The sequence below is a fragment of the Corvus moneduloides genome, chromosome 14, assembly GCF_009650955.1.
Source record: "Corvus moneduloides isolate bCorMon1 chromosome 14, bCorMon1.pri, whole genome shotgun sequence".
In the NCBI taxonomy this organism is placed as follows: Eukaryota; Metazoa; Chordata; class Aves; order Passeriformes; family Corvidae; genus Corvus; species Corvus moneduloides.
The window spans coordinates 17779649-17805659 of NC_045489.1; the positions used below are offsets into that span (position 1 = coordinate 17779649).

The 26011-nt window shown below is 47.3% G+C and overlaps 1 protein-coding gene across 6 annotated transcripts in view; it reads right to left on the minus strand.

Moving 5' to 3' along the window:
* The window catches only part of DCX (doublecortin), a 77195-nt gene extending 57256 nt beyond the window's left edge, over positions 1-19939 (minus strand). Inside the window, exons 1-3 of one of the 6 annotated variants that reach the window (XM_032124310.1) lie at positions 19656-19939; positions 17771-18161; positions 8114-8454 (exon numbers count right to left, since the gene is read on the minus strand). In XM_032124310.1, coding sequence (XP_031980201.1) covers positions 8114-8454; positions 17771-18134 — 705 coding nt within the window. In that variant the 5' untranslated portion in view covers positions 18135-18161; positions 19656-19939. Of the gene's footprint in view, positions 1-8113; positions 8455-17770; positions 18668-19022; positions 19202-19655 lie in introns of those variants that run through there. The other 5 variants (XM_032124314.1, XM_032124315.1, XM_032124316.1 and 2 more) reach the window with 5 other exon arrangements.
* Positions 19940-26011: the final 6072 nt, after the last annotated feature.

Below are 26011 nucleotides of genomic sequence, written 5' to 3' on the forward strand. Positions count from 1 at the left end.
GTGCAGTTTCAGAGCCAAGAAAGAAGGAAATGCTGTTGTGCTGGCTGACAGCTCTTTCACTCCATTTCTTGCCAGCCTCTGTCACCTGGTTGGTTGCCTTTATTCACACCTAGTGCAGGCTTTTCCTAGAGAGAAGTGTGAGCCGTGCCATAACTTACCTGCTACTGAGTGAAAACAGCTTTTTGGTTGAAGGCCAATTAAGAGCTGAGAAGGGAAGAGAAAAAGTGGTTCCAGGCAGACAAGAAGAAAAGGTGAACTTGCCCCAAGATGTGGAACATGGCACCAACCACCATGAGATTCTCAAGGTGTGTCCCCCTGAGGGAATTCAGGGGGTATTTGCTCACTCTGTGACCTACTGCAGGTAGGGAGAGGTGAGCAAAAATAATATATGTGATGCCACTCACAGCCTAACACTAAGGACACTGGCACACCAGAATAAGCAAGACATTTCCTGTTGGGGAAGATGAAACAGGAAAGCCTTATAAATATGATTGCCTGACAGAAGATTTTGGGAATATGAAAACTACAGGCAACATCGAAATGAAAGCCACTTTTGAAATACCAAATCTTAGTTACTGAACAACTAGAAAACAATGGTATGGCCGACTGAAGGTAATCCCCTCTTGATGGAACAATACCCTCTGCTTGCAAACAGGTCCAAGGGTCAGAGCAGACCCTACTAGCTCAGCAGAAGGGGTCCAAAGAGTAGTTTTTAGAAGTTAAGATGTAACACTCTATGGTAATATAAGAACTCTTATAGGCTGTATGTAAATGCTATAGGATTTGTATCTTGTATTAGATTGGTTAGTGACAATTAGAATATTCAGTACAGAAGATGATTTATTGTATTGTAACCAGGACTTCAGACATTCCATTCCTTACTACTTCTTCCACTCCTGCTCTTACTTCCACTCTTACACTCTCTCTCTCTCTCTCTCACCCGTTTACTCTCTTGCTCTCTTGGGCCTGCTCAGAGCTGAGTCTGGCAGCTCTGAGCAGTGCCCCTATACCCATGCCTTTGCAATAAACCGACTGTGTCCCAAGACCTGCCTATAGAGATCTCTCCGTCTCCATCCGTCACCGTCTCCGTCCCGACCAAACCCGCCCGAAGTCTACAATTTCCCCACTAAAAACAGGGCAAATTCACATATTGGATTATTCCAGGTGATCAAAATAAGACATTTACAAGAATCCACACCCTGAGGTAGATGTTTGCTCAGAATATTTTAAGTGTAACCTTCTCCCTCTCAGAGCAGGAGGGACTCTCATTCACACTGGTGGGATTGCTGCTCAAGCATCAAAAAGGAACCAGAAACTTAAGTTTCATATAGCGACACAAACTCACAATGGAAAAAACAACAAGGCTTTCTTGGCCTGTCCACAGCTCCAGATATTCAGCCTTATTTCCCTTGCTCATTTTCAGCCCATTTATTCCAGGATAAACTCTCTGGCACTACAGTGAATAATCCTCTTCTCTCTTGGGATTCAGAGTGAAAAGGGAACATGTCACTCTGTATGACAGAGAGGACTGCTAAAATAAAGATGCTACTGAGGATCGAATTTTTAGCATACGTCCCTTTCGGGGTGTGAATAGCACCAGGATGCAGTAATAGGGGCCACGTACTTCTAGGTCACCAGGTCAGGTCTGACTGCATCTTTCAATAATTTTGACAGCCTGCCATCTGTGACACAAGGAGCAGGTGTTCATGTGGAGCGTGGTCAGTACGTGGCTCTAAAATCAACCATTTCCAGCAAACAGCAGCACAACTCTGGAGCCTGCTTGTGGACTGGGAGCCTCACTGCCTTGAGAGAAAAACGGATTTACCAGTATTTTTTACCACAGCCAGGATCTGCATAACAGCAATGCGCCAATGAGTACACAGCACCAAAGCCCTTTGGATGGCAGGCAGGAGGATGACACCTCCTCCAGAACCTGAGAGTGAGGCAAAGCAATGGCAAAACATCCAGCAAAGTCTGCAAGCTAATGTTCTCCTCCACTGTCTCCCCTTGCTCTACACACAGAATTATAGAATGCTTTGTGTTGAAAGGGCTCATAAAAAACATCTCACTCCATTTCCCTGCCGTGGGCAGGGACACCTTCCACTATCCCAGGTTGCTCCAAGCCCCATCCAGCCTGGCCTTGGACACTTCCAGGGATCCAGAGCCAGGGATCCAGAGGCAGCCACAGCTTCTCTGGGCACCCTGTGCCAGGACCTCCCCACCCTCGCAGGGAAGAATTTCTTCCCAATATCTAATTTAAATCTGCCCTCTGACAGTTTAAATCCATTTTCCCCTGTTCCATCACTACCTATCTTGGGGAGTGGCTGGAGACCACACCAGTGGTAACCAGGTCAGTACCATGCTCACAGGAGAACAGGTTTGATCAAGCCTTCAGCTGCTGAGATCAGCCTGTGTCTGCTTTAAGAAGCACAGGAATCAGGATTTACAGTGTTCCTCTTCACCCAGATTCTGTGGCCCACAGACCCGAGGAAACAGAAATTAATAAGCATAAGGTTTCTGAATAACATCTCGGAAAGTCTTCTGAATATTTTATCCTAAGTACTCAGATACACACTCATGGAAGCTCGGCTTATTCATTCGAGCGAGCGCTAAAATCCTTGTGGGATACCTGCGGACTAATTGGTTTTGTCTGTGTTAGAGTCTAGTCACTGCATGAATCAGGCAGTGCTGAACCTCCAGCTTAGACTAAGAGCTCCCTGAAGATAGAGAACTAGGCTGTGTTGTCTGGCTCTGTAAGTGACTTGGGTTCAGAAGTTCTCCAGTCCATACATTATTACTAATCCTCCTTGCATGACACATGGCTGCTGCAGACGAGTAATCTCACGCAAGGACCCTAAGCCAGAGCATCTGCAACAGCACTGGGGAGGAGTGAGGCTGGGAGCTAATCCCCATCCTGAGTGAGGATGTGGGCACAGATCCTGCCTGCTCGATTCCTCTGTGAACCCAGACCTGTCCTCTCACTATTAAAATGGGAGATTTATGCAGGGCCTGGCAAATCTCAGCAGCAAGCAAGAAGCTCCGAGAGGAAAGGGCTGAGAAACAGACACAAACCAGATCCAGGTTTGTTGTTGCAGCTCTGTGCAGCAGAGAGGGAAGGTGGGACTCGCTGCTCCCCTTTGCACTGGCTGCTGCAGGAGCTTTAGCAGAAGGTGGGATACAGAAAACACTTGCACTCCTCTCCTGCTCTTACATTTCCTTTGGGCTCCAGCTTTATATGAGTGCATGGAACTGCTTTTCTGGGGTCACTTCAATGCAGTTTTTCAGTATCCTAAAGGGCAGCCAACAACTTAGAAGGATGAGGAGTTCTGACATCCTTCCCCTCAACGTGTGCGATAACCCAAAGCAATTTGCTCACTTCCTAACCTTGAACCTCGTGCCTCAGGGTGTGGGGTAACTATTGCCTGGGCTCTGGAGGGAACAGCTTCCCTCTGATCTTCCAGCCTTGCAGATGCTACTGGGTACAGTCACACAGGTGTCACCTTCTTCCTGAGCACCAATCACAGATTACAGATGTTGGAGGAATTTCAGTATTTCAGTACAAACCTTGTCCTATGTCCCATTGATACAGTTTCATTAATACAATCAATAGATCTACACTATCTTGGAAAAGTTTGGTCCACTACTAACACTTGAGCAATTAATTTTTTACTTTTTTTTTTTCCAAATACCAGCTTAAAATCAGTGCAGCAGCTCCAAAGTTTGTTTGGTTTCTCCAGTGCAGTATTTAGGAGATGCTTTATCAACCTATTTCACTGACTTTGATCACAAAGTCCCAACTTTAAACTTGCTGTAAGCTTAGTCATCCTGCTTCTCCCTCCGTGGCTGCTGCCCTTCCTCAGTGCAGGAAACCTGAAATGAAATGAAATGGCAACTTCTTGCCTGGCCAGGAGAGGTGGGCTGGCCCCTGGGGCACTGGCATCAGCTCTGCAAACAGGGAATGAACTCCACTCATCACCTGCCACTCGATATCCTTATCAAAGCAAAGGCTGCTAGAGGGGACCATTTTATTAAGACTGGAAACTCTTTTGGGAGCACAGTCACAAGTGCCCTGACATATGGAAATGGATGTAATTTCATCTGATGAGACAGCTAACACTCAGATGGAGCAGCAGCACTGTGTCTGGGCAAGAGAACAGCCAATGAGCAGAGCATGGCTGACTTCTCCCCGTGTTTGAAGATTTCAAAGGCCAGAGGAGATCACTGCATGTTATCGTGGCTAGAACCATAATCTGTTCCCTGCCTGTTGACCAGAATATCTCCATTTATGTGGAACTGAAGCATACAAGCTCTCCCTGCTCTGAACAGCACCTATTCTGCTTATTTGTGGTGATGATAATTGTTGGGTCACACAATGGGGTGTTTAGCTAAACAGCTGAAGAAAAAGAAGGAGGAATTCTATACCAAAAAAAAGCCAAAACTTAATGCTAAAGTACAACTGAACATGTCTGATGAATTTCTGGTTATGCCAGAGTATCACCCAACTCAGCCAATGACCAAAAAAAAAAAGAGTGATATTTCTCATTACATCTCTTCAGGCACTTGGCTGAACAACTCACAGACCTTAGAATAAAATGTAAAATGCAGGGCAGAAAAAGAGAAGTTCAGCGTGCACAGAAGACACCAGCTTTCACAGGTCACTTAAAAGCAGGAAGGAATGCAGGCAGAGCCCACCTGCAAAGCAAGGTGCTGAAAGGAGCTGCGCTGGGCTGCCAGCGATGGAGCAGCCTCCCCTATCCCAGAGAGCACCGACCCATTGTGCACCACGGTGAGAAGGAAGCTCAGGCACGAGCAGGACAGTAAATCTATGCAACATTTGCAGAGTCTAGCTCAGCTTACTGCATTCAGAATATCCAAATGCAACTTCATCCACGGTCTCAAATTCTGCTTTCTAATTTGGTTTGCTAACGACGCGAGGCAGGATCTGTCATCGTGTGTTTATCAAGTAGCCAGTGCTGCCAGGAATCCAGACTTGTTTGGGACATTGGGTAGAACTAAGAGTTTAAAAAAGGAGGAAGAATCTACCAAAATAACTGTTTTCCAGTGTGATTCACAGGCCTGACCAAATTAAATCCTGAATGTGTATATTTTAATTACATGTATTACACATCTCAAAACGACAGCAGTTGTAGCTGTGGAACAAAGTGCTGGATTTGGCCCATTAAAGCATTTGTTTAATGCACTGAATCCTTTGACCTACACCATTTCCTGTACAGCCACGCAAGTTCCAAAGTTAAATCTCTGTTGTGATCCCCCGTCACAACCCATTTTTGGTCAACTACCTGAAAAACCTCTTGAGCTCCGTGGTGTGCACCAAGAGGTAATGAGATGCTCCAGGGAGGGAAGGAGCTCGAGTACAGACATTAGAAATATGTGCAAGTTAAATATACTACTTAAACACAAGATGCTCATTTAGCAGCTTCAAGGGCCGTATTTCTCCAGCCAACCCAAGACATAAAAAGAAACAAAAATTCATTAAAATAACCTAACCCCACTATTGTTTCAAGTGCTACATTTATTCAAATCCAGCCCACCAGCTCTCAATTAGCTGCTTTCTCACTCCAACTGCAGCAGGTCTGCAGTGCACAGAAATGTAATTATTCACACACCACCCTGTCATTGCCACCACTGTCTGTACTTCTGAAGCATCTTGATTACTCCACTGATGAGCACTATGGAAATGCCTATAAATAAAATAATCATCTCCCCTCATTAAGTTCCAGCTCGTGGACTGAGAAAGGATGATTTTCCTTTGTACGTTCCTTTTGTAAATTTTATCATTTCACAACAGAGGGAGCAACGTGCCTCTGATGGCACTCAAAGAGACAGGCTGTCAGGATTCTTGTCAGTATTTCAGCTTTGAGCAGCTTGCGTTTTTGCATGAATATTTCCTCCTGAAAATAAAGTGCTGTTTGTCAGAATTACGCATTCAGTAATCTCTTTCTAATGTCAGCATCAGACATGCAAAACCCCCTAATGTCATGTCAGGAGGTCAGATTTTGTGGAGCAGTATGTCATGGAAACCCTAAACAGCCAGCACTGCACTCACAGCAGAAGCTTCCAGCTCTGACTTGCACACTTAGAATACACATCTATAGTGAAAAACAAGCATGGAAGGGAACCTTCCACTAAGCACAAAGCCTTGGTGAACCAGGTGTGCTCTTCAGGAAGCTTCAACAGTAATTGATGCTGCAAATAAATATCAAACATCCCATTATTGCCAAATCACAGTCTTGCTGTTTCCAAGGGCTGCAATACTGGGTGTGCGTTTGCACACACAAACTCCCAGTAATGTCTCCAGCATGCAATGAAATATCTCACTGCATAAAATGGTGAATTATAAAGCCAGAGAAACAAGTTAAATGTCATATCAGGGCTGATCCTGTCTTGCTCTCCAGCCAGAGGAATCACCACTTGCTCCTGTAAACAGCTAAAAGGGGGAGAAGAGAGCAGTTTGATGGAAGCTCATGGAGCATCCCGTTTCTGCACCATCCAAAGCAACATCTCACCTCCAAACTGCCAGCACCTCTCAAAGAACTGAGGCCACTCACAGGCTCAGATTAAGCTCCTCATTCCCAGCTGGGAGAACAACAGGACTCTGTGCGTCCGCATGAGCAGGGAGCTGCTCTCAGGCCAGATGCAATTGTTAAACCCTCTGCAAAGCTGCTGTGATCCAAAGGGCATGGTCCTGTGCCCATGTGTGACCACCTCAGGGAGCACAGGTCACCTGAGTCTCTCCTTCCTCTTTCCCTGGTCTCTCCCAAGGTTTCCAGCACATCGCTCCTTGTATCACTGCTCACTTACAGCAGGTTACTGTGGCTATGGAGAGTGCAGCTGGACAGTCACCCCCTCATGTTCAAACTATGCATCTTAGGAAGGAAAAGTGCTGCGTTGAGACAAGTGGAAAGGAAAGCTTCGGCAGACAGAAGGGATTTTTTGTGTATCTGAAGCTGGAACCAGACAGTAACTAATGTGCAGGACACAGAGGATGGGACAAAGCAAGAATCACAGAATGACAGGATGGTTTGGGTTGGAAGGGACATTAAAGATCATCCAGTTCCAGCCCCCTGCCATGGGCAGGGCCACCAGACTGTCAGGCTGCTCTCAGCACCCAGGCACTACACCTGGACTGTGCAGGACACTGTAGGGACCTGTATTTGGGACAAACATTTTTATATGTAAAATCTGCATGTTCTTGGATAGAGCAAGTACTCAAACAATTTTCTCCAGAGACAGGACAGAGTTAATTTAAAGCAAAACCATCAACCCCTAGAACAGCCAGTGTCCAAACCCACACAAGAGCTGTGCTGCCTCACTCCAGAATCTGGAGCAGGAAGAATAGTGACAAAAATAAGATCGTTCCTCAATTACAATAAACAGAAATGTTAAATCAAGCTCAGAATTGCCTTGAAGAATCCAGCTCTTCCCAGCTCTAAAAATGATCCCCTCACATTCCTTTAAGGCTTTTCATAGATACAGCAATCTGAAATGGCTCATTGCTGTGTAGCTGCTAACAAGAGACAGATGTTTCCTTCAGTTCCAGCAACATGTAGACATGAAGCACAATATGATGACCTGCTAAATATTTCTGACTCTTTCTGCATGTTACCTCAAGGAATTGCACCACAGTTCCATGCTTTCCCTGCTCACTCTGGAGCTGGCCAGAAGAGCACGCTTGGATCAATCACTTTATCTTAGCAAGCCTTCATCAGAGGGCAAGGAAAGTCAAGCAACACATTTTCACTGAGCAAAGCCAAAGCTGGAGAGCTCTTCCAGTTACTCCAGAGCCAGATCAGCTGGTGGCAGTGAGCCCAACTCCCCCTGTTATTTATTTAGCTGGCCCAGAAGACACGCACCACACGCCGGCGTGCAGGGCCAGCATCTGTTCCACCCAGACCCACGGCTACATTCTTCACTTGGTATTAATATCAGGGAAAATTTAGTAACCTAACCACTGGCATGAGAAGCCACACTTCTAAGAGAACAGATGGCAGCAATCATCTCAGCTTAATTTTAGGCTTCAAGAATTGGTCTGAGTCAGCAGAGCCGCACGGTAAGAGGAAGAAAAAGACGGAACATCTGTAAAACCTCCTACCTGCTTCCCATCCAAGGTGTACAGCTTTTTGACCACCCCTGTCTCCAGTTTGATAGCTTCAGTGATGTCAGTGAGGACTTGCTCAAAGGAGTGGGCAGTCTTCTTGTTGAGGAGCACCCGCACGGCCTTGCGGGGCTTCACCCCGCTGCGGATGATGGTCACCAGCTTGGGGCGCACGAAATCCTTGTTCTCCTTGGCCTGGGCGCTGTTGCTGCTGGCCAGGGACTGAGGTGCTTTCTGGTTGGCAGAGGTCTTCACGTTGACTGACCAGTTGGGGTTGACGTTCTTGGTGTACTCCACCTTCTTGAAGAAGTTGTCGGACGAGCAGACGTAACTCTCCCCTTGAGGAAGGAAGGAGATTCTACAGTAACTACCAGAAAACAGGCTCTGTGCTCTTCCCCCATGGATCATGCAAACCATTAATAATTGTTTCCATTTGCTCATTCTTAAAACATTCTGCCTTATTTTAATGTCGTATTTATGCTTATTTTAAATATTGCCAGTATTTCCACAAAGTAAGCAAGTCAGCCATCAGCAAATACATACAATCACATGAGCCAGGGGTTAAAAGAGGTTGAGTTATAAAAGTATTTAGGTACTTCAAGATGCAGCTAAGCTTTCCAAGAGCTTCAGAACAGTAAATTCATTTGACCACCCCCATTATTTCATAAATTTGCCAGTTTCCCCTTTGTCTTTACAGACCTAGCTACTATTTCAGTGTGTCATTCCCTGCCAAGAGGACATCAACATTCATCCACAAAGTGCCTTCTGCATCATGCCTGAAAAATAATCAAAATCTTGTCCTGAATAGCCTCCACTAAAAGTAGCCTTGATAAATCTAGCAAGCATAACAAATATGCATTGTTAGATCATCAGTGGTTTATTAGGGGACAGACCTAGCGGCAGCTGAGACTAAACACTGCACCAAATACCACTGCTTGCTTTTACATGGCTGCTACCAACCAAAAATACATTAAATCCAAATTTAGACATGGCAGAGAAGGGTTACAAGGTCTTGTTAGTAATTCACAAAAAGCCCTTCCCTATCCCACCCAAAATTACTTTCAGGCTTTGTCTGTAATTTACAGGATCCTATCTATCTAAGGTTTTAAAAGCACCTTAAGGGATTTGTAGGAGCTTCTTTTGGGCCTGCAAATCTGATGGATGCTGGAAGAGTTATTACTAGAACGAGACTGTAAACCAGTATCCCTAAGGGAATGTAGCTGTCTGGTCTGAAATGACTCAGGCTGCTGAGCACTTGAGGATGCACTGAAAAAAAGTCACTCACTGCCGGAGGAAGGAGCTTTCGTCTCGCCATTAGATAAAACTTTAATAGGAATGAAGGCATGACATGGGTACCTGTAGGATTTTAGAGTCTCTTCTGGTGTTTTCTTTGATCTTACAAATTTAAGTTCTTTGTGTACTACGATACATTTGAAATCAAAATATAGATTTAACTCTTTCGGAAAATAAAAAAATAAATTAAAGAAATTCCTTCTTGACAAAAACCAGGCTGGCTGCATTTCCTTGACTGCAAACTCCAGGGCCCAGATATCTTTGAAAATCACAACAGCTGTGTCTGGGTTCCCAATCAGGGATCTCTAGGACAGGATTTGACATCCAGCTGGTAAAATATGTATTTCCAGACATCCCACTGACTTCCACATGGCCCAGGCATGTGCCAGGTCCAGCATGAAGTTCATACTGGAAGTTCTTCTGCTGACTAAACTGCATTTCTAATGGAGGCACCAGGTTAATCCCTTCATAGAACCCATGGTGAGACCATAACAGGCACACAATGAACAGGTTTTAACAGGCTTAAAACAGCACTCTGAGCATTTCTGCCCCTCTTCCTGATGAGGGCATGATGGCACAAGCAGCCACAGGAAAGAAGCGGGACTCTAACTTATTTTAACCCCACAGTGATGCCCACTCATGGTGCCTATACAACCAAGTGCAGCTCTTCTCCATCAGCTGTACAAAAATGACCAAAATCCTTGACCAACAGGAAGCAGATACTCTGTTTCCCCTTCTAAAGATGGAATACAACTACAGAAGAGAGAAGAGAGCTGACAAGGTTCATGATGAACACTCAGTTGGGCGTTTTGTCAGCTAGTGTACCCCAAACTAACACAACAATCCCACCAGCAGGTTCTGTTGGCTTGAACAGTAAAAATCTCTATTTGCTGACGGCAACATCCCTCAATAAACTGACCATGCAGCCCTGCCCATAGCTGGAGCTCCTTAATCCCTTACATTTTGTGAATCTGACTCTATAGACGCTCAATATACCCCCAGAGTACCATACATTATACAAAATTCCCTCTGGGGATATCGTTTTCCAGAAGCTTTGAATACTTCAAATCTTTCTGATTAATAAGTGATAAGTTGTGGTTTATTCATCTGCTTCAGCCAAGTAACACCTGCTGCAGAGCAGGCCCAGGCTTCTCTTCACTTCCACAACTGAGAGAAGGCCAGCAAGGGGAGTTTGGAATGCTCCCAGGGAATTAACCATCCTAAGAACCTGAGCCCTCCCAAACCCATAATTCCTGGGCAGCAGAGCCCTCATAAGTGTGCTCAGCAGAACTGTGCATTATCCTCTGAGGAAAGGGATTTCTCTGTTTAAATGCAGCACTAAGAACAAGTGATTTGAGTGCTGCTGTCACCCATGCCCCAGGCTTCCCTGTGCCAGCTCCTGACCTCACCTGCACCTCTGCTTCCCTACCTGAAAAGCAGAAGTAGACTATCAGCCACTTGAGTGTGGCAAGGCTCGACTTTCATCTGCATTTGACCTTCATCTGTGTTATTTTCACAGTGAAAGAAAGTACCCATTTGCACTGTGTTCTGTAAACACGGGAGGTGGTGGAGCATATTTTCTATTAACGAGTTCCATTATTTTGAAGTAAGCTGAAGAGGTTCTTGATCTGTTTGGTACAATACCATTACTCTTAGTTCCAGCTGAGTCCTGAACTCCTCCCCACACACCACAGCTGTTTGTGTATTTACACCACCACACACCAAAGGCAACGGTGGCACGAAGGCAAAACTCTTGTAGGGTTTGTTCCACAGATGTGATCTCAGGCAGACCCACACAGAGGCCTCTCAAGTGCAAAATGGAATCTGCCCTTTCTCCGTTTGTTTCATTTAACCCAAACCCTAGCGAATAAAATCCACACTTTACTGGATTCCGAAACTGGAGAGAAATTTCCTTGGAGTGACACTCCAGAACAGCAGTTCAGATTAGCAGCTCTTCTCAGCAGCATTTCTGCAGTCACAGCAGCACAGCTCCAGGGAAGAGGAGCTTTTCTTTCCTCCCTCCTTGATCTAAGGATGTGACCCGAAGCTTTAACTTCATTTAAAAACCACTTCAACTAATGTCTTCCCTAACTCAGTTTATGACCCCCAAAGAGCAGCAAAATCATCGTTCAAGTTCCTCAGTGAGGCACATGGCATTTGTCAGACAGGAACACACTTTCCACAGTGTATTTCACTTCCCACAGTGGAGCTGTACCCAAACCTTACTAAGGTGGTAGCAGGATTGGGCAAGCACAGGCTGAAGACCTGTGAACTTTCCAGCTTTGAACTGCCCACTGTGGCCAGGAGACCACAGAAAAGAGAAATCATTCAGGGAACAGTGCTACCATAGAGGGAGGAGTGGGTTCTCTGTGGATTTCTCTGCCACATCTGTCTGTGCTAAGCCTATAATGAGAAGTCGAGGTGTACAACTGTGCCAGCCACAGAAACATGACTGACAGACACAGCGTGGTTGCAGAAGATGTGCACAGCATTAACAGAAGGAATGGGAAGCAGGCTTGAGATCGTGTCACGAGCAAAAGAAACAACCCCAAGAAGAATACTGCTCCCCAGCCCTAAGCACAAGAATCTGTGCACAAATATTTTCAGGAACACATGTCTCAAGCCAGCAAGCAGCTGTGCACACGTGCAGAAATCCCACTGCAAGCTGTAATGGACAGCCACGTCATTAATTCCAAACAAAACCCCAAAAAGGGAGCCCCAAAGAGACACACCCATGCACTGGGGGTGGGGAGCATCATCCTGACAAAATCCCTGTGGTGCCAAGGACAGCTTTTGTTTAGTGCAGGGCCGGGTCAGAGCATGATGCCCTTTCTGCACTGCAGAGCCAGAGCCCGCAGGAGGATGTGCACTGTCACCATGCCAGGGTGCTCCAGACGTGTCACAATTCCTATCGTGCCACCAAACCAGCCAGGGCATTCCCTCACTCCTCCTGCCTGCCCTGAGCAATGGATGGGCTGACTGCAGACCTCAGACCTTCTGTCATGACCATCATATTTGCCATTTGAAGCCAGGCTTGTATCACACAGAATTACTCTGGCTTCGAGTGCATGACACATCCCGGTGCTACCAATTTGATGCAAGCACAAGGAGATTATTCAGCTCCTAAAGACGGGATGATCTCAGCAAAGATAAGGTTTGCCTTAGAGAAGATTCCTTAGAAAAACTCTAAGCTCCAGATGAGCACTAATCCTCCAACCCTCTTACAGCAGCTCCCTGTGACAATACCAAAAATGACAGGCTGAGCTTTCAGAAAAAGTTATCCTTCCTCAGCATGCACCAGCAACTTTCCAGGGATAATGAACTGCGGGCAGAAGTCTTTTGAGAAAAATCAGGAAAGCTGGATTGAGGCCATTTTGAATGTCTAAGTGTTAACAGTTATTCCAGGAACAGTCTCTGTGGGCAGCAGTCAATTATTCTGGCTGTTAGCTCTGCAGTTGCAAAGTTGTGATTGTGCTACTGTGCCCAGCTTTTGTGTTTTGTGGAATTTACCAGGACTGCAGCAGGAATTAAGTGGACTTAACACCTTGCAGAGTTCATTCCATATGGTGTTGGAGGAGGCCTTTAGTTTCAAATGCATGAACTTGCTGCTGCTTTATGAGTTAAAAAGACCTGCTCCAGCATAGCAAAATGAACCCTGCAAGAGCTCCCTTCCCTTGGCTCTTCCACAGGGAGCTCTGCCACCAACAGAAGCACCTCTTGTTCTGCTGAAGAAGTGGAAGAAATGCTTGATTAGAAATCACCTCCAAAACAACACGATGCCCATAAAGAATTTTGGGACCACACCAGTCCTAGCGTGACAGAATCTCGAGGACAAATCTTGTTATGTAGGACACAATTAGCTGGGCTATCAGGCCAACAGACACCCACAGAAAACAATTCCACAGGTTACCAAGGTTTCAGTATTAAACTGCAGGCATTTCACTTTTCCAGGCAAACTGGAACACACACACATTGGGTGGAGATTCCAGTATGTTTCCTATAAATCCCTTGGTCCCAGCACACACTAGACTCTGCACAATTCCAGGCTGGAGCCTCTCCTATGATTACTTTAAATACTCCTGGACAAGATTTTGGAAAATATTCCCAAGGGCATGACAGGATACAAAAAGCTTGGAATCACTTTCTGGAATATCTCACGCAGCCCAAGAACATTTACAATGAAGCCACACCGAGCAAAACAAAATCCTATTCAGCTTTTTCTAGTGTTTGATCTGCAGCAAGAGCAAATTTCAAACAAGGAGGCCAGTACAGGGCATAAAATCCACCTCTGGATGTGCCTTTCCCTCACTCCCAGGTTGGGCCTCACTGTGCATTTCATTATGTCAAGAAGCCGAACATGGGAAAGCAGCAAAATTACAGAGAGGGCTAAAAAACCCTTTTCTCCCACAAAGAACTCATTTATGGGACAGTGGGGACTAGAACAAGTGGCCAAGAGCAGCATTTCTTAAGCCATCTTGGCTGCTGAAGTCAATGCACAGCATCAGCTTCCACCTCCACCCAGCCAAGGATGAGGTGGGACAACTTCTCATCGCATCGAGTCTACAAGAAGAGGCTCAAATTGAACCAAGGACCAAACCACCATGCCCAGATGCCAAAGGAACTAAATTTTAGCAAAAACTTGGGTGAAATGTGAGCCCTCTAGCTTGAGAAAGGCTGGCACATGATTATTTTAGCATCTTTCATATGCAAGTTTTGTCACAGCACAAGGCACAGAATTATCCGCTACAACAGTGACTCGCCCAAAAATGCAGCTTCATAAATCAACTTCCTGAAGTCTTGGTCACTGGAACTAATTCTATATGAAGGAGAATAAAGCTCACCTGGTGCTCTTCTCCAAAAGATTCACCAGCCATGATAAACAGCAGTACCTGGGCCCAACATCCACTCCTGTCTCAGCCAAGGCAGTGGGACACAAGTGGGAGGTGCTGTTAGCAGCTCACCACTGCCAGGATCAGCTGGAACAGGGCAGTACCAGGATGCTGCACTGCTCTTAACCAGCAGAGAGATTGAGGAGGAATACAGTCCTAATCAATGGCAGCAGGTGCATTTTTTACAAATATATTAAAGCTGACTGCTGAAAATAGGGAGTTAGGATTGAGACAATGACTACAGCGATGGAAGATGGCCATTAGGACTGGAAGGGGGGAGAAAAAATGATCAGGCAGGTGGATTTTGAGAGAAGGTCATTGGGAGACCAGACAGCTCCCTGGAAAAGAATGGAAAAAGCAACCTGTGGCAGGGAAGGAGAATTCATATGACAGCAAAAAGGCACCTGTGTGACAGAGTTCCGTGGGGCTTCCAAAATGTGAGGTGTTAGAGTGCAGTACAGGAAAGGACCAAGAGGCACATCCCAACAGATGGAAGGAATGTGAAAAAAGAGTAAGAAAAACTTCACTTGCTCTCATTATGAGAGTAACCCCAAAGGCCAGGGAAGAACTCCGGGTCTGGAGAACAAAAGGGTGATTCCAAGTCCCAATCAATTAGCAGCACACCATGTGGGTTTTGTTCACCTGGAATGTGTGTCTCTAGGATGCTGCTACTGTGCAATATCACTCTCTGCCCTCCAGAACTACGTTCAGGCTACGCTATGTAAGTACATTTTTAAATCACTCAGAAGTAATCAAGTTCTTTGTACATGATGTGAAATACTGTCAGTAATTTACAAGCTTTTGCCATCAAACCACTGAGATAAGCCTCTTTGATGACTTTTCCTACGTTCTACTTGTTTATTGGAAATCACAATGATAAATTAGCCCCACTACAGCAACAAGCACTGGTTTGGTTATCCCCAGTCTCCAAGCAGAAAGCCGATTTACAAGGCAGACATGCCCTGGCTGTGTGTGCACTGTTCTTGTGTGACAGAGCAGAATTACTCCCAGGTCCTGGGTTTCATGCAGGTACCATGCACACAGCTATGCAAACACCCAAGCTCATGGCAGAGCTCACCACAAGGCTGGTTACAACCACGGTGCTGTAAATTGCTTTTCTCCAACAGAGGTGGAGGTCACCCCTAGAAATACGGGATCAATAGCAGCATGCAGACCCACTCTGGCATGTTCAAAAAATGGATTCCTTTGTCTTCACTCTGCTCAGGCTTTATTTTCCTAGATGATGCTCTGCTGAGGACACAGCCACACAGACAACCCCATTTTGGTTCTAGTGTCTCTTCTTCAGTGCTGTTTCCAGATGCCATTTTGGCAGAACAAAGCCAGAACCCAAATGCCAGCACCTCCTGTCTCTACCTGAACGAGCAAAATACATTTTCATGAAGAAGGTACCTCCTTACCTGCAGCAAAACCCAGTGTAAAGCAGCTGTAACAACTAAAGGTTTCTTAACTCCACGGACAAAAAGCAGGAAGAGTGTAAAAAGAGAATAAAGAACTGCATTTTCTCCTGGAGTTATTTCTGAAGATTTGCATAAAACCTAGGACAAGCAGGACTGAGAGCTGCCATTAGAGAAAGGCTGTGGCCATATTAAGAGACCAGAATGAAACATGGCAGAATCTCTAAAAATTAAGGGAGGCCACACCTCCATTCGACAGCTGTAATTGGGCTGAGAATAACTCCACTAGGAAGCATCACAGCTCTGAAAGGCAGCAATTTCTTCCCAGGAAAACTCCTCTGTGGAAACCAAGATTTATTCTGTGTCCTTGTCCCCGCAAAGTATTTTGGGGAAATGAGGATCCTGCTTCACAGTCAAGGAATTCTAGGGAGAGCTGCTTTAGTCAAGGTCACACAATGACTCGCTGCCGAGGCAGCCCCTGCAGTTCACGCCTCACACACTCACATCCATTGTCTTTTACTAAAGGCAAAAGCCTCGTGGATTTTCGGTAGTTACCAAACCGGCCAGGTCGTCTGCTTGGAGAAAAACACCAAGGAAAAGGGAAGAGCAACTCCCCTCTTGCGACAGGATACTCCAGGTGCAAACAAAGAACGAACTGCTCGGGGAAGAGAAAAGCAGGGTGGCTGTGGGTGCCCTGTGTCCAGCCCGCTTTGGCTGTGCTGCCAGCAGAGCTGGCCCACGGTCGTGCCTCGGGCAAGGAGGCGGGACTGGCCATCCCAGCAATTTCATCCCAGGGCTTCTCCTGACCCTCCCGGGAAAGGCAGCACCCAGGGCAGCAGAGGGAGCACCCCAGGCAAAGGCACGGCTGGCAGCTGAGCTCCACGGCAGCAAACCTTCCCCCAGGGCACCCCTTCCGAGCAGCATTGATTTTTGACTCATCGCTCATGCCACAGTGACACGCGGAGGGACAGGCACACCCACACCCCCTCTGGACACACGGACACGCTCAGCCCTGCCCTGAGCACCCCCTGCACACCCAGACCGGCCAGGCAGGGGATGCCTCCCACACCGCCCCCCAGACCCACCAGTGCAACCACCCCACACTCGGTCCCCGCAGAAACCCTCCCCAAATACACACGAGGCACCTCCCTTTCACACAGCCCCTGCACGAACCACGGTCGTGAGCAGCCCGTGAACTCCCCGTGCCCTCTCCGCACACATCGCTCTGCGAGACGCCCCCTGACACACCACACACAGCCCAGCACACCCCACACGCCTCCTGAGCACAAACCCCTGCTCAAAGAAACCCCCACACCTCCGCTGTAATTAACCCTCCTCACACCTTCCTCCGCACAGACACGCGCATAAACCCCCAAATTTCACCGAGTGCAACCTGTCCAAAACGCCCTGCTCCGTTCACAACCCCTGTTCATTAAATCCCCTCTCTGTTCAGGCTGTGTGAACTCCCAACACACCCCTGCACACGCTCCCCGAACACTGACAGCCCCCGACACCCCGCCCTCCAAACATCCATCGCACACTGCCCGCACCCCGAACACCCCTCTCCACACACCCCCAAGTGCCTGCACGGCCCTGACCACACCCCTCTGCACACACATTGTGCGCATAATACCCCAAAAACCCCGCCATACGCAGAGCGCACAAACCCTTCCCGCCCCCATTACACACTCGCTACCGGAGTGCCTCAGCACCCCTTCCTTTTCCCTTCATCCCCACCCACCCCACTGGGAAACCCAGCGCACCCTCCCCGCACCCATCTGGGGTCACCCCCCAGGCCGGACAGCCGTGGGGACACCCTGAGCCAGCCCCCGAGGCACGGACAGAGAGCCCCGAGTCGGACACACCCCTCCGGCCGCACACCCGGCCGGCTCCCGCACCGCCCCCGCCCCGGCAGCGCTCGGCAGGGCACGGCTCGGCACAGCGGGGCTCAGCATCGCCGAGAGCCCGGGGAAACGCGAGCTGCTCGGCAGCCCCGAGTGCTGCAGCCCCCTCCCCACCCCTCCTCCTCACTGCACCAGGCGGCGATGCTCATTTACCTTCCTCCAGCTCGTCCATGCTCCCGATCTTCCGCGAGCCATCGATGGTGTAAATGTACCGCACTCCCTGAGGCAGGTTAATGTTGTCGGACAGGGACCGGGTCAGGTCCGCCAGGAGGGCATCAAAACTTCGGAAGCGGTCGGAGGACACGGCGTATACAATCCCCTTGAAGTAGCGGTCCCCGTTGCGATAGAAACGCACCTTCTTGGCTTTCTTCTCGTTACTCAGCGCCTGTAAGGTCCGGGTTCTGTAGAAGCTACAGTGAGCACTGTGAGTGGGGCTGGGCAAGCCGTTCATCCGTGTGCCTCGCATGTTTCTGGACGCCTTGTCTCTTTCGTCAAAGTGTCCAAAATCAAGTTCCATAGTTTGGTGAACCCTAAAGATCTGAAGCTAGGCAGGAAGGAGATGGGGAGAGAAGGAGGGCAAAGGGACGGGTTAGAGCCCAGCAAGAGCCACAATCCGGAGAGCAAAATGACACTAAGGCTGTGTCTGGAGCAGGACAGATGCATTTGGGAAGCGCCCCCTCCCCTGACCCAGATTTGTATCGATTCTGGGGACTGAGAGTAGGAGGGGTCCTCGCATTTTGAAAGGGATCCAACTACTGGGGGCAGGGAACACGTTTCTAGAGAGCTGCCTGCTCCTGCACCTGGGAGTTTTCAAAGTGCAGCAAATTGGGACTTGGGGCCAAAGGGATACATGGCAATCACAACTCAGCCCCCAAAAACTCATCCAAACACCAGTTGGCAATGAATTAAACCTCTAAGCCCTGTGAGGTTTCCTTTGGCAACAGAAAACAAGGAGATCCCAGTAAGTCAGCCCTTCAATCTGTCGAATCACGGAAGGACCCAGAGCATCTGAATGTTTAACATTAGAATAAACTGGCATTTATGAAAGAATGGTCACAGGGGAATAAGCAGTTTCTTTGTGACAGCCTGTTCAATAAGGGTTAGCAATGAGATCCAGCCCACCCTTCCCCCTATCCGCAGCCCCCTCCTAGCCCATCAATCAATTCCCAGGACCAGCCTACATCTCTAAGAAGAAATGACTGCAAAGAAAAATCTGTCATTGAAACGCAGCTTCGGTAAGCTCTTTTCAGCCCGAGCCTCCTCTGAATTGCATTTTTGCTTCCGTTTAATGAGGAGAAAATAAAGGGGCTATTTCCACCCCACCCCACTCCCCCCCCGGCAGCCCTAAGTGATTTAATAGCTGGAAGTGCCCGTGCCCCAGGGACACGCCGCCCCTGCTCCTTACCTTTCATTGTTCTGAGCACAGAAAAGCCGAGACTGGAGCTGACACCCAGCGAGCAGCAATTTTGCACTGTCTCTAGTTTATGCTCAAGAACAACCTTTCTCCTGCACCAAACCCCAACACAAAAGGAGAAGGAACCCCCCAACCCTGCGACAGAGACCCTTCCACTCCCCCAGCACCACCAGGAACATGCACCTCACGTATGTTGCTCTCACGTTAACACAGGGCTGAAATGGGATTTACAACAGTACTTGGCAGCCAGGTATAAATCCAGGAAAAGCTGTTGCTATCTCATCCCCACCCTTTACACTCGCTCCTTCCCTGAATTTTACAATGTCAACGCGACCCATGCAAGAAAAAATCATTGTCCCCAGCTTGCAGTGAGGCAGATGACAATGCAGGCGACCTGCACAGAAACCCCAAGCTGGGAACATTCCCCCCACGATGCCAGCTGGGGTAGATTCAGTCTGGTGTCATGCACTGAACAATGAAACATCCAAGCAACTTCGGGAATGAATCAGAGGATGCAGGGGTTTTGATTTTAAAATGAACTGCAGATGCTGTAAGGCACCAAGGAAAGATTCCTCCTTTCTGTTACTTTTCTGCATGCAAGACGCTCGGGGAAGCTCTACTCACCGGTTTTCAGCGCGCAGGGTGGAGATGCTGAGAGAAAGAAAACCAGGCTCACTCTGCCTTTGTTGTCTGAGCTCCAAACAAGAAATTCCTGCCAGGGTGGATGAGACGCCTCCTAGGTCCTAGTGCCTTGTTCCATCCCTTCACGGTAACTTTGCCTCAGTGATTTTCACTCTCACCATCAGTCGTCTGCTTGTAGTCTGTGTTTGAGGGGAAAACAGGGTGCTCATTGCAGCTCTGGATAGGTCAACAGATGAGTAAACAAAAGGTTTAGAGGGACAAGTTTGGGGGTGATGTTTGGAAGGATGCAAATTTCCCCTTGAATCCAGTTGTACCAAGAAATCATCTGGCCCCACTAGGAAACAAAAAAAAAAGAAAGAAGGAAAAAACCCAGGATAATTGCCCCAATCCTACAGGATTAGCAGTATAGAGGGGTCACAGTCACAATCCTACAGTGTGGCACAGCGCTGGCACAAGACTCCCGTGCATTGGGAAGGCAACTGAGAAAATCTCTGACCAGTGGAACTGGGCACAGTCCTGCTCCTGTGCTGGTTTTGCATGGCATCTGTGGTTTACACTGGCAAGCAGAAAGGGAGAATTCACTTGGTGGTTCTGCATGAGGTGCCCCTGAATACTTTTTCTCTGTTAACACTGGACACAAGCCAAAGCCAGAGTGCTGAATCCCAGTTCATTCAAATCCCATGGGACTTTGGGATGGAGTTATTCATCACAAGCTAAACCCAACAGATCCAGCATGCCTCATATCCCACAGTAAGAGAAGTTTATTTTCTGATTCCACTACAGGAGGACACAGCTGTTAAAAAATTGTACTGGGCTCTTTCACTTTGACAGCAAAATCTTTCACCTGCCTTCTGGGGGGGAGGCTTCTATGCTGCTGCACCACTAACCCTGCTCCTAACCCCACTGGTGCTGGCCTCATCTTTCCTTTAGAAAAGAATGGGATTTGGAAATTGAGAGTTTTCCCATCTGTAGAAGGAAATCTTTCCTAACAACACTGCGTCTGTTTCGAGTGAAAACATCAGATGTTGTCATTTTGGCACATCACAGCAGTATCACATTTACACAGAAGAAGTTGGTATTTATTCCAGCTTTGTCTGCCCTGTGCATGACAGTCCAGGCAACACTGACACAAACCCACTGAGAGCTCATCTTTGTTTGCCAGCAACTTTCACACATGACATTTGCGAAAAGTTTCTTATTCCCTGTAACCACCCTTTTATTCAAAGGCTCCCATGCACTCTCTGAGCTGGAGCTTTTGGCTGCTCCCTTGTGTGCGTGGTCAGATCACTGCAGAGGAGACAGATCTGCTCTCCTTCCTCAGGAATCAGCACTTGAGAGGACCATGGGGAAGAACAGGGTCTGTGCTGTCCAGGGCATATTTCAGTAGGTCTCTGGATGCAGTTGCAAGAGGTACGTGGGACTTCAAACCTTCTCCTTCCCATTAGATCCTATTCCGAATTAGATAATTCCTGGCTGTTCATCACCATGAGCTTAATCTGCCCAGAATTAACAATTCTTTCCTTTACCACAATACTGCTGTAAATATAAATCTGCCCATGCTTTAAAAAATTGCCAAAAATATAAATCATTCAGCATGTGCCAAGTACAGCAGCAGCAAGAACAGAGAAAAGGAGAGTCCTCATTCAGCCTTCAGTGGCACACACAGCTCTGAGAAGAGGCAGATTTTGGGATGGTGGCTAAGGATGCAGGTACTACACCAAAGTGACCTGGCAGGAGGATGTAAACGCACGTGGGATTGTACCACAATGTGTTAATCTCCCAAATTCGACTTGTATGGAAAGTTCTGAGGACAGCAAAGGGTGTAAAGCAGCACTAGCAGATGGCTCCTCTTTCTGCATGTGAGACCATACCCGCTGTGAGATGAGCGCGTCTGTATGGACACGTCTGCTCAGGACACGGACAGAAGCTTTTTGAAGCATGGGCACTTCCTTTGAAAAGCAGAATTACTCCAACGAGAGAACAGGAATTTGTCCCTGACTGAAGGATAAGGTTTCTATAGCAAATGGTGGTAACCTTCATCTTGGGTAAAACCTCAAGCTCCTCCTCAACGGTGCCCAAAACACCTCCAGTGTGTCCTCCTTTAGTCCTGCCACAAGACCAGGAGGATCTCACAAGCCAGAGCACCATCAGAGGTGAAGAGCCCTGGAGCCAGACTGATTTCACGTGTTCTCAGTGAAATCACACCATATTTGCTTCTCTCCAAGTGAGAACAGAATCACTTCATAACTCATACCACAGACACAGAAATAAGCAGCAGTTTCTCAAGGAAAGCAAGGGCCTGCTCCTGACTTCATTTCTGTTGGCCAGGCATGAGAGCTTCTTCCCTGGCCTTAAGGAGTTAATGCCAGTCAAAACATATTTACGTCAGGAGAGACTCACCTTCTGGAACACCATAGTCTAAACAATTTTAGGCAGCATGAGTGATTGAGAATTGGAAAGAAAATTCTGCTTCCCATCAATAATTTCATCTAGCTGCAAAGGAAAGATAAATTTAGCTCTTCAGATTAAATTATCTACCTTGAATCAAGTGAATCATCTTTCCTCCAGGAAGGTAATATTTAGACTTCTGCCTGTGTAACTAAATCTGTATAAATACATGTTTGTTGACACTGCTGAGCAACCATGACACTTTGGAAAGGAATAGACTGCAGGTGACAGGGGTTGTGTGAATGCTGTGTGCTAACTTCTTCACATACACCTAGAAAATCCAGTTTCTAGCATCACTAGGAGCTGCAGTCCCAAATATTCTATGTCAATGCCCAGTTGCTTTGCTATGTAGCTTCCTGACTGCATCTGATAGCACAGCACATTCTCTGAACAGGATGTAAGTTAGGGTGATATGCAGCCAAGGCCTGGCTGTCCCACAGAATCATGGAAAAATCAAGTGATCGCTGGGTTTGAAGGACTTCTTGGATCAACATCTTCAAGTCAGTCTATTTAGAAGCACATGTTTAGTTAGCAATTCTTATTTTAACCTCTGTTGTTCTGGACTGGTTTGAAATTGTCATCCCTGGTCACTGCTGTCACAGCTTTGCTTGATGTAACTTACACACCAAAACCCTCTGAAACGATAAATTATTATTTCAAGGGTCTGACAAGTGTGTCAAGGCACTCACAGCTGAAAGGCCACAAAGTCAATGGCTCGATCTTGACCCTGTAGAGCAACATCCTTTAAATCTGAATCTTCAAAAGAGCTGAGAGCTCATCAAAGAATTATCCTATCTCAGACTATAGAGTTAAGTTTCTCCTACATAATACTGCGAGCTAATAAGCAATGAGGACTTGGCAGACTTTCACCACATAACATTTGTTTCCTTTGGAGATTTATTTTTATAGGGACCACACACATCTGAAAGTCTTTTAAATACCAGTGCTGGAGAGCCAAAGCCAACCCAGTCCCTGGGGAGAGAGGGGTGGAGGATCACCCCCAGAGCAGCTTCCCCCCTGCAAGCCCTGGAAACATCTGCAGGGGCTGCTCAGATCTTGAGGTTGAAGAACTGGACCCTTCACAGCCTGAACCACTGGAATCCCCAGGGAGGAGCAGGGACAAAGCTTTCAGTGTGAGGAAGGAGGAGAGGGTGGAAGAAGAAGAAGCTGGGCTCCGAGGCCACCTCGGTGTGGGACTCCTCACCTGTGCCCAGAGCAGCAGTGTCCCCTGGGTGGGACCTGCCACTCCTCCACACCCCACAGGCTGTGCTGAGTCAGGGCATTGCAGCCCCACACCCTGGGCAGATGCCCTCAATCTCAGCAGGCAACTTTAGCTTTGGATATTTCTGAAATTTGGGAGACAGAGGCCTTTGCATCCTCTGAGGGGCCATCAGGGAGCAGGCTGAAGGTGAAAAGGCCATTTCCTGTGCTGAGTGTCTGGAAACTGTGCAGCTCAATGAACTCACTCAAGATGTTCCCAACACACCCAGATACAACAAAGCATCAAACCCCGCAACAGTCATTCAAAAGAATAATACCTTCTGCACGAGATCTCTTCTGGCTCCATCCTCTCTCTTCTACAAGCAAACCACCACAATCAATAATCTTTCCCAGCTGAAAACAAATTCCCTGGCAGCAGAGAGTGAAGCACCCCACCCCAGCACACCCCCTGTGTATTTTGGGTGAACTCTGCCAGGGACAGCGAGTTCCATGAGCCAAGGCTCTGGTGGCAGCTCAGTGGCAGCGTTGTCCCTTAAAATCAACACGCAGAGCTTGCAGAAATCCATGCCTTGTGCACTGCCTGTAGCCCGGGGGATGTGCAGAACCCCTCTGAGGCTGTCAGTACATTTCTGCTGACCAAGTTATGGATGATACATGGTCTGTGAGCCCCAGCCGAGGTCATGGCAAACAGAACAACAAAACATCCAAACTCTTCTTTTCCCGAGGTTGTCCACGGGCTGCATCACCGTAGTCAGGAGACTCATGGCCAAGAATTTAGTAACTTCTTGACAATTTCATTTTATACAGTAATTCTAACTGAATATCTGATTGCCAGCCTCTCTCAAAATGCCTGCTGAGTGTAACATTGGCTTGAAGGACTTTCCTGACGGAATTCTAAGTGATAGAAAGGAAAATCCCATCAAAGCCATCATGGTGGATCATGTCACATTCAAGTTGGAAGTGCAAGATGTCTCCTTTCAAACACAGACCTTTTCTGTCACTCTGAAGGCAGTGACAGTGAAGTCAGGTGGGGGAGCATTTGTAAAAGATACCCTAACAGCTCATCTTGCAGGCTTAGAAATCACAACAACAGACCAGTTCAGAAGTTGTTTTCCATGAGACTTCCACTCAGTGAATGTCATCCCAGACCAAACCCAACAGAGGATGTGGGATTAGCCATATCAGTGTCCTAGGAGTAGGGTAGGAGAGTAGGAATTAAGAGGTAGGAGAGTAGGTAAAGAAAGCTTTTGTGCCTGTTTTACTGTTTTCAGGAGATGATTCCAATCTGTGTTATCCTAAAAATTCACACAGCACTAATGAATGGTGATTTTTTTCATGGCAGCAGATATTCCCCAGCTATTTTGCTATTGTTCCTCAGGCACACATATCATGTACCTACAATAAACTATTGATTATCAGTGCTCTGCATCTGTATTGGCATTTAGAGGTGGATACAGCAATGAGAAAACTCATTTAGCTACATCAAAAGAAAAGCTTATCTGCCCGAAGTCTCATGCAAATTAGGAGCACACTGAAAGACCATTGTTTAAACATCAAACTGGGGTCTCTTGTCTGCAGAGCTGCAGTCCCTCACTCCAGAGAGACACGGAATCTCAGTCTGACAGGATGGAGAAACAATTAAACACTTCGAGTACAAGGTCAGCACTGGCATCTTCAGCCCCCTTTCCCCAGCAAGGAGAGCCAGCACTGCAAACTCTGCCTCCAGCTAAACCAAATCTGGTACTTCTTCTCCCAAAATTGCTGCCAGGCTTTGGAAAGCTGGGTCTTGCACACAGCAGCCAGCAATACCCTGTTTGTTTCTAGCACAAGGCACCCTTGAGCACGGGAAGGAAGCAGGTTCCAAACACATCCTGACCCAAGCAGCTACTGAGGCATCCAGGGATTTCTAAAACACCTCCTGAGAACCAACGTGCAGCCAGCCCTGTGTATTTTCTATCTTTAAAGCAAAGGTTACAGTAGGGAAACACTGTGGGACATTCTGCCTTCTGAACAGCTTTATTTCAAGTACTGAAACTCTGAGCTGGACTCCTGCAGCTCTTCCCCTGCTCCCTCCACGCACACCAGAGTTGTGCTGACAGGTGAGAGATGGCTTCAGGCAGGAGTTCTCCCTGTCTGCAGCGTGACCATCAAGAGAGAAGCACTGAGCATCATTAATGTCCCTGAACAGACTCATTGGAGAGAAGCATCACCCAGCAGGGACACAGTGACTTTGGTACTCACCTTTTTAGCTTGTGAGCATCTGCAGCTTGCTGGAAACTAAGCCCTTTTCAACATTGCAGTGGACTGTTGAAATGATGATCATCCTACAGATGATTGTAGAGCTACTGGACCAGAACCCAACACCAGAAACTCCACAGAGCTGATTCTGATGCTATTTTATCTTCATGTTATGCAGATTCTGTTCATTAGGAAACCCTCCCAGGGGGGCACACACTGCTCACAGATTATTTGATGAAATTCCCAGTCTGGAAAACTTTGTGAACCACAGAATAACTGATCAGGGGAATGAGAACCATATCAGAACATCAGGATCAGCATCCCAAAGTCCGGATGAAGAGCCAGGTCAAGAAGAAACTCCTGGTCTTGTCTGAAGGTGCTGCCAACTACATTTCTGATTCCATGAGCTCTCCTAAGGGCTACCCAGCATC